Here is a 9,005-nt window from a genome sequence, read left to right as displayed (position 1 = left end):
CCGCTCCCGCACCCCGCTCCTCCTCAAGCCCCACCCGGCCCGCGCCGCGCGTCCCGCACTGAGCTCCTACACGCGCCGCGCCCCGGCCGCACCCCGCGCAGCCAGAGCTAGCACTGGAGCCCCGCCCCTGCCCGCACCCCGCCCGCCTCCGGCCCCGCCTGGCCCACCCCGGACCGCCCCCGCACCGCCCTGCCCCGCCCCTACCCGCTCCTCCGGCGCAGCCGGCGCTTGCCTCGCTTCAGTCCCGCGACCGAAGCAGGGCGCGCAGCAGGGCTGAGTGCCCCGGAACGTGCGCCGCGCCCCCAGTGTCAGTCGTGTCCGCCGCGCCCCGGGCGGGGATGGGGCGGCCAGACTGAGCGCCGCACCCGCCACCTAGACCCGCTGGCCCCAGCCGCCGTCCCTCCAGCCGCGGCCCCAGCGCGCACGGGCGATGGCGAAGGCGACGTCCGGTGCCGCGGGGCTGCGGTTGCTGTTGCTGCTGCTGCTGCTGCCGCTGCTAGGCAAAGGTGAGTCCTGCTGGCCGCCGGCTCCCGCAGCGGCCAGGGCGAAGTTGGCGCCGAGCAGCGGAGCGGGCGCGTTCAGAAGCGCCTTTCTGTTTGCCGTGGGCAGCGGGCTGTGCGGTCGCCGGCCACCCGGCCTCGGCTGGGAGCGCAGTGGCTGCGGCGGGCGGCGGGCAGGGCGCCTCGGGCTAGGGCTGGGCGGATCTCGGGCGGGAGCGGAGCGCGGGCTGGGCGGAGGGGGTCAGTGCTCAGAACCCTAGTCATCGCCGCAGGTCTCAATCTGGCCGCGCCCTGCGCCAAAGCCGCGTCCTGGAGCAAATGGGACAGCCGTTTCGGGGCCGGCGTGGCGGACGGGTCAGGGAGCTCCGAAAGCCCGCGGTTCGTGCGGAGAGTTCTGTTTCGGCAGGAGACGGCTCCGTCCTGGTTTCCTTTTCCCGCTCAGCGTCCGTGCGTTCCTCCCCCAGCTCTGCCGTCCTGGCCAGCCGAGGGATTCGGAGGCTCTTTTGAAAAGATCGCTTTTCCCTCGTGCGTTTTTGCCGCCCTGGTTTTTAAACACCTAAAAACCGTGATTTCTGGGGTGGCTCCCCCCGAGGGGACGCCGTGATTGGCGTCCCACCGGCAGCCCTGGAGTCGTGTGGCGCTGGCTGGCAGAGATGCTGAAGATGCGGCCATAGGAGGCCCACGGCTTGGGGTGGGGTAGGGGTTTGCGCCGCCAGCCAGCGTCGGTGCTGGGCCTAGTGAAACCGCAGGTACCTTAGGATCCCAGCATTAGGTGTGGCCTTGCAAAGATGGTCATCGACCCCACCCAAACTCTGGCAGAGTGAGCCGCAAGGCTGTGGAATCTTTGACCCCTTGGCGCGCGTTTTGGTGTCCCTCAAACTGGCCCTGACTTGATCCCCTCCAAGTGCTTGTGTATGAACCAAGTTTCCCTCTAAGAGGGAAGGAGCCCTGGCCATCCTCCCTCACTCCTTACAAAGGGCTTTCTCTCTCCATAGCCTTTGGGAACAGAAAAAGCCATGGCCCCAGGCCCTGCACAGACTGAGTTTCCAGGCCTGCCTGAGACTTCACGTGTGTGACCTGCGCCTCAGCTCAGCATATGCTGAGGCCAGAGTGGGTCCCCAGTCCACCTAGCGAGGGACAGGGGAGAAGCCCTTGTCCTCCTATCTATTCTGCGTGTTAGGACTTTGGGGTCCCAGTGCTGCAGGGGGAAGACACGGGGCAGAAGCAAACAAGGCGCTCTGACGCTGTCTTGGGATTCTGGGCTGTGGCTTTGGCTTTGAGGTTGTGGGCAGGGGGTCAGGTGTGAACAGCTGCTGGTGTGCTGGGCAGGGGACTTCCCCACACCCTTCCACAGCCTTGCGTTCAGTTGGGGTGGCCAGTGAGGCTGTGGGGGCCAGGCTCTGGGGGCCGGCTTTTGGCACTCAGCAGGCATGCAGGTAGCTTTCCGTGCCCAGACCCCTGGCCCACAGACAGCTTCCCCAATCCAGAGATTGTGAGCCCCTAGCCGCTGGGATAACCCGGGCACCACAGTTGGTGGCACTGGGAGTGGAGAGGCAGCCCCACTCCCTGGAGTAGACAGCTGGGGCCTTTGAAGAGGCCTGCGGGGCTCCTTCCCAGGAGCCACAGCTCCGGAGGTTCTAGCCGCACTCTTGGAGCTACCAAGGACCGCCCCAGTGAGCCCTGCGGTGCTCCCCAACCACCCCACGGGGACAGCTCGGCCTCAAGCGCCCTCTTGCGGACGCTGCACTTTAGTGGCTGGGCCTGATGACAGGCACAGACCGGGTCTCTAGAGGATGAGGGTCCTTCCCCAGCTCACACACGCACACTCACACTGGATCACCATCAAGACACACTCCTGCCCCTTCTCACAGCACTTGCCCCCAAGGCTGTGGACATGCACAGCGTGGTTCGTTCACACCCTGCCTCACACAGGGACCCCAGCCCCTCTCATCACTCATACACACAGGGACCCCACGTGTGTATATAGGGACACACACCTCATACCTGCAGGGCATAGCCTGTCAGCCCCAGGTACGCTGGAACCAGAGTGAGAGAACCTCCATCTAAAAGTTACATTCATTTAAAAGTTGCTCTTAAAGGTTTCTGGCATTTCACTGCTCAACACAGATATGGCTGTCCCTGTTGCTTGGATGAGGAAACTGAGTCTCAGCTTCTGGGGTTCCCCCCAGGTCCCAGGCTGACCCTGCACCTCAACCTCCCACAGCTCCTAAGCAAGCCTCTTGTCTCTCGTCTTCCTGGCCTGGCCTCTTGGGTCCTGTTTTGCAGCAAGGAAGGACATTTCCTCTCTGCCCCTGGGCCCCGGGGCCTTCTGCTCCCAGCATGGAAGAGCTGGGCACTGTGACTTGGCAGGGCCCCGATCCAAGCTGCCAGACCACCCTCTACAGAGGGCCTAGGCAGCCCACCTCTGCCTGAACCACCCAGGTATCAGCGTGGGCAGCTCAGGCCAGGGGTACAGCTCCCCCTGCTTCATCCTTTTCCTCCTCCCCTTTCTCTGGCCAGAGGCTTCACCAGGTTCACCTGGGCCTGGCCTGCTTTCTCCTCCACTCCAGCTCACTGACCCTGTCTGACCTCCAGGAGCTGCCTGCAGCCCTCACTGGTGGGCTGGGCCTGCTGGGGGCCTGCAAGCAGAGAGCAAATGGGGAAGTGCGTTGAGCTGATTCACTAAATTGTCTTTATTCTGCAGAATCACTTTAGGGACAGGCTGAGGAAATCACTGTTTCCTTGGTGGTGTGAAGAAAATGGGATGCGTTCACCTAGTGGGGAGCTAATAGCCTTTTAGCCAGGGGAGGAGAAAACCAATTAAAAATTACGATATCTGTTAAAATGGAACCTGGGGTGCTAAGGGGAAGGGAAGGCCCTGAAGCTGCCATCTCCCCTGAGACCTTCCCCCTCTGCAGCCTGGCCAACGACCCTCTAGGTCCCCTCCTCTTAACTGGATAAGGCTAATACCAGCAGTAGCACCCCATGGGGGCTCACAGTGCGCTGCCCCTGTGCTGTGCCTACTCACTTCATCTTTTCCAACAAGTCTGCAAGGGTCATGGCCTTGGCCCATTTCACAGGTGAGGAAACTGAGGTTCTCATAGCCTATGGACTCGAACCAGTAGAGAGGATGCAGGAGCTCCCCAGCCCTGGCCCTCTGGCTTGCTCCAGCCCGTTCTCTGGGCCAGTGGTGTGGGTCCAGGGTGGGGCTAAGGAGGGCTTCCAGGGAGGTTGCCCTGAGCCTGCCCACCCACTGGTAAGGCCCCCCACCTCGGGCTCCAGGTGCCCTCAGGACATCCCAGCCCAGATCCCAGAGTAATGTGTGGCACCATGCACAGACGCTGAGACACTCTCTGGGTCTCGTCACCTTTAGTTGATGTCTGGGAGTCCTATGGGTCTGGGGACAAGCACCAGGCATGGCTGTGCCAGCAGAAGGGTCGACTGTGTGTGCTCCGTGGATGGCAGGAAGGCATCTTGCTGCCAGTGGCGGTTCAGATGTTCAGCTGGGACACCAGGCTGTGGCCCTTGCAACCAACATATGCCTGAGGCCCTGGCATCGGATGGAAGCTACTGCGCTGAAGACAAGGGTGCAGGGATGGGGGTTGGGCATCGGGGGGGTACAGCTGTGTTTCCTCATGCAGGACAGGGCCTTCCTCCTCATCTTTCCCATCCTCCAGGACAGCCTGGGAGAAGAAAGCCAGGGAATAGGGGCAAAGCGGGGCGCAGCCCCCCAGGCTCCCTGCTCCCCTCCTCCCCTCCTACAGAGGCACTTCCTTTCCACTTCGGGAGCCCCTCCCTGAGAAGTGGGCCCCCCGCCCCCCTCCCTGCTTCAGAGGCTGCTTCCTGGTGCCAGGCTGTGCTCCCTCCCCGTTCTCTGCTGTGCCTTCTATCTCTCCACTCCTCTGCAATTATTTTTCAGCAGAGTGACTTAATAGTAACAATAATAGTAACAGTAACAGTAACAATAATAGTAACAACAGCAGCCTGGGAGCACTCCTGAGGGAGCCTGGGCTCCTGCCCTGCTGCTCTAGGGCTGGGGACTCTCCAGAGCTGTCTCATGGCAGGGAGAGACCGTAGTCAAGGAGACCCTGTGTAGTGATTTCCACATGCGTGTGTGGCAAGGGGCGGGGACTGGGCAGTGACCACCAGGCAGAGAACACACCTGTCATGGTCACAGAGAAGGTGATGGCACCGGGGCCGTCTCTCCCTGCCTGTCTGCACCTGGGCCTGCCAGAGCCGTCTTCTGTGCTCCATGGGGTAAGGGAGCACCCCATGGCCCCTGGGAGGCTGCCAGTCAGTAGGACTATGGGGTCAAGTGGGGAGGTCCCTTGGGGTCCATGACCCAGGCACTGCACCCCTCAGGGCTGGAAGGGGAGAAGGCCCCAGGTCCACTAGAGCCCCTCTGGCTCCCCCACTAGCACAGCAGCCAGGGCCGGCTCAGGGATGGAGGCAAAGTCTTGGGGATTGATTCTTTGCCCCTGTGAGGCAGGCTCTACCTCTCATAGGAGAACTTTGGTGGACAGGCCCTCTCCTGACCAAGGCTCTGGGACACTTGGCGGCCCCTGAGGTCCTGCCTTACCTCTCTGCCTCGTCCCCCCTTCCCTGAGCTCTGGGGCACATGGATGGGCGCTGAAACAATGAGGCCTGGACCTCCATGGAGCTCTGGTCCTGCAGCTGTGTGATCATGGGGGCCTCAGGGACCCCGCTCCCCACCATTCCCCAAGCCTAGAGGCCATGAAGCCCGTGGGTCCCTGAACTGTCCACCCTGAGACCCCAGGCAGGGCAAGGCTGGGCAAGAGCAGGCAGCGAGGCGTCCTTGTTCCCACAGCTCCTCTTGGCTTGGCTCCTGGCCCCTGAAAAGCCTGGGGCAGGGAGATGGTGCCAGCAGGACCTTAAGGACAGCAGTTCAGGTAGCACCTGGCCCTGGAGGGAGCAGGTGGCCAGCTCCGAGCAAACACCTCTGTTTGCTTTTGCCTCAAGGGTGGCTCCACAAAGTACAGCAGCCCAGGCACCACCACAGAAAGGTCACCGCTGCACCTGGACAGGTGTGCGCCCACCTGGTGGACCAGCGGGCGTAGGCTTTCCTCCCTTATACCAGGGAGGGCCTGGTGCTGGGGCTCTGTGCTCAGGGGAGAGCCTGTGGTCCTACAGCCCCAGGTCCTAGACCCCCTCCCAGATTCGGGTGCCGCAGCTGCGCTTCCACTCCTGGCCCTCGCTCCTCTGTGCTGCTGCTCTCTGTGCCCTGCAGGAGCCAGGGTTCCAGGGAAGCACCTGAGGGGCAGTGTGGCCCCAGGGCAGGAGCAGGACAGTGGCCACCAAGCTGTTTCCAGTTCCCTTGTGTGCCTGTGACTCAGGAGGATTCTTGCCCTTGTGTTCCTGAGAGGGAAAAAGGAAACATGTAATTTCCTAGAATTTAAGTAATGACGGGGGAGATGTGTGCTCTGGGTGCCGGGACGAGGGTGGGTGAGCTGGGGGTGCAGCATGAGCTGGTGCAGCTCCGGAGGGAGGGAGAGGGCTCACTGGGTTTCTTCCTCATACTACTTGCCAGTGCAACTGGCACAGACCTGGCAGCTGTTGCTGGGCTAGGGGCCAGGGGCTTCCTCCTGCTCTGTTCCCCTTCCTGCTCAACCACTATTGCCTGTAGGGCATCTGTCACCCCTGGGAAGCCTAACACTTGGCCCAAGTGGGGCCTGGCCTGGCCCTCCTCACCCAGGGAAACAACGGGGCTCATAGGCACTTGGTGACATGGGCACATTGCTCTGCCATCGTGAGGGGCCAGCCTGGCTATGGGACCCAGCACCGGTGGGCAGCCCACAGGTTGTCTCTGCAGGAGACTCCTCTGGCAGGTCACATACAGGACGTCCCACAGCACCTTGAAAACTCGTGACCCAGGAAAGCCTCAAATTGTCTTTGCTCCCCTAGCCTCCCCACCACCTGTATCTGCAGGGGCAGGTGAGACTGTACTTGGTGACAGGAACACCCCCAGTCTCAGGGGCTTAACACCATCTACGTGTTCTGCTTGTGGCATAGCCTGGCATGGCCCTTACCCACTGGGTGGCCACACCTCCCAGCCCGTGTGCCCGGCTGTGTGCACAGGAGGGCACAGAGCTTCGAGAAGCCTGAGGCTCAAGGAGCTTTGAGGCCTGGGAGGGGGCCACCGTCACTTTCCCTGTGTTCCCTGGGATCCTGTCACATGGCCCTTCTCACCCCAGGAGGCTTCAAGTACAGAGGACATGGGGATGGGGGCACTCAGGGGTGTACCTGCACACACTTCTGCCTACTGGCTCTCCAGCCCTTGTCCTGGTCCACATAGCAGGGGCTGGTGGAGGGCCCAGCAGCTGAGGGGGACAGAGGGGGAAACAGGGTAGCGAATAATTATGGGTTACTCTTTTTTAATTGTGAAATTTATATAACATAAATTTAACCATTTATAAGTGAACCGGTTGGTGGCATTTAGCACATTCACAGCATTGAACAGGCATTGCCTTAGTTCCAAAAAATTTTCGTCACCCCAAAAGGAAACCCATACCCATTAAACAGCTGCTTCCTGTCCCCGGGCAACCCCCAGCCTGAGTTCTGTCTCTGTGGCTTGGCCTGTCCTGGAACATTTCATCTGCATGGACTGTTGTCTGGCTTCACTCAGCATAAGGTCTTTAGGGTTCCTCTAGGCTGTGGCATGTGTTAGCCCCTTCTTGTGAGGGGTAAATAGTGTGCCGTCACCCATTCATCTGGGGACGGACACGTGGGTGCTTTCCCCCTTTTGGCAGTTATGAAAAATGCTGCCAGGGACATTCCTGTTATAAATACCTGAGTTCCTGCTTTCAGTTCTTTTGGGTACACACCCGGACGTGAAATCGCTAGGTAATTCTGTTTTATTTTTTGTGGAGCTGCCAAACTGTTTTCCACAGTGGTTGAATTGTGTTACATTCCCAAGGGTTACAATCTATCCACATTCTCACCACCACGTGTTATTCTCTGTTATTCTCTGGTTCATGTCTCACTCTGGCCGTGCAGCCAGTGCACAGTGCTAGCTCATTGTGGCTTTGGTTTGCCTTTGCCCGCTGATGGTGTGCTGGGCATCTTTTCCTGTGCATGCTGGCCAGTTGCATGTCTCTTTGGAGAAGCGTCTCTTCGAGCCCTCTGCCTGTTGTCTAACTGGGTGGCTGTCTTGCCGTACAGCTGACTTTGCTGTTGCATCTGCATCAAGAGGTGCAGAGAAGCAGCTTCATCCAGGGCCGTCACTGTCAGTGATTGAGCCCCAGGTCCCTTGTGAGGAGAGTGTGGATTTGTCTGATTCCTCACATGGGCATTGAATCACCACTGCCCTCGGGGACCTTGAGAACATTCTCAGAAGACCTGGACTCTGAGGCCTCATTGAGCACAAACATCTGGAAGCCATGGTGTCACTGCTTGTGCATAAGAAGGGGCCTCCCAGGAACCGCCCTGTGAAGGATGGAGGAAGGGGAAGGTGCAAGGAGCCAGCAGACCCCCACCCCACTGACGAGACGAGACTCAGCAGCATGGGAACCCAGGGCCACCCTCTCTCGCTCACCCTGAACCCTGACTAAAAATAACCAGGCTGATAATTGGATCTGCTGTAAGTTGATTATCATCATTGCCGTGGTGTGATGTCATGCTGCCGGGCCCTGGGGCAGTTTTCTCAGGACAGCGGTGGATGCACCTAGGCAGCTCTGGAGGCCAGCACAGAGCTGGGGGGCTCTGAACCAAGGGTGGCAGGCAGCCTCTGTGAGCTCCTGGGAATCTGCTTGGTGGGGGTGGAACACTGGCATCCATAGGCAGGCACTCTGTGCTCCCAAGGAGGAGTTCCTGTCCCCATTCACAACTAGGGACAGAGCCAGGGAAGCCAAGCGCCCAGCCCTGGCACACAGTAGGGAAGCACAGGGGCATGGGCTGGGCCGCTCTGCCCTGCCTTTCTGCTCCCTCCTGCTGCTGAACTCTCTCCTTTGGACTAGGCCTTTGTCTTCTTGCCTCATCGTCGGGGCCTGGGAGGACACTTGCAGTCTTAATCCTGTTTTGGCCCCATGTCCCTCACCCCCCAGGGGCCACCTAGGCCAGAGCCTGTCCCGATTTCCATCTCGGCCACCATCTGCTCCTCGGTCCCTGGTCAGGAGCTCATTCTGTGAATACTCCTGCACAGACATCACGTGGACTCAAAGGGCATGAGGACCTCGGCTGAGAGGAGCTTACACGTCAGTGCAAACCTCTCATTTTACACATGGAGAAATCGAAGCCCTGAGGGAGGTGTGAGTTGTCACACATGGGGACAGTGTCAAGTGAAGACTTGATACCACTCCCCTGGGCATCCCCTTTCCTGCATGGCATCCCCAGCCTTGGGTTTGGATTCCTCTTCACCCTTGATGTTGAGGTCTTTGCTCCCAGGACCTGGATAACAGCATCCAGATGCACATGGTGCCCCTGCATTGGGCTGCCTGGCTGTGACCTGGGGCATCGGGATTGGCGGCTTGTCTGGCCCCAGGTCTGTGC

The 9,005-nt window shown here is 60.3% G+C and overlaps 1 protein-coding gene across 5 annotated transcripts in view; it reads left to right on the top strand.

Moving 5' to 3' along the window:
* Positions 1-216: 216 nt before the first annotated feature.
* RET (ret proto-oncogene) overlaps positions 217-9,005 on the top strand; it is a 55,110-nt gene continuing 46,321 nt past the window's right edge. For all 5 annotated transcript variants that reach the window (XR_004246040.2, XM_058436519.1, XM_032143000.2 and 2 more), the window contains exon 1: positions 217-506. Coding sequence is in view for 4 of the 5 variants with exons in the window: in XM_058436519.1 (XP_058292502.1) it covers positions 431-506 (76 nt within the window). In the remaining variant the exon portion in view is untranslated. The remainder of the gene's footprint in view (positions 507-9,005) is intronic.

The sequence above is a fragment of the Hylobates moloch genome, unplaced genomic scaffold (assembly GCF_009828535.3).
Source record: "Hylobates moloch isolate HMO894 unplaced genomic scaffold, HMol_V3 SCAFFOLD_3, whole genome shotgun sequence".
Classification (NCBI taxonomy): Eukaryota; Metazoa; Chordata; class Mammalia; order Primates; family Hylobatidae; genus Hylobates; species Hylobates moloch.
This window is presented reverse-complemented; position numbering and strand designations above follow the sequence as displayed.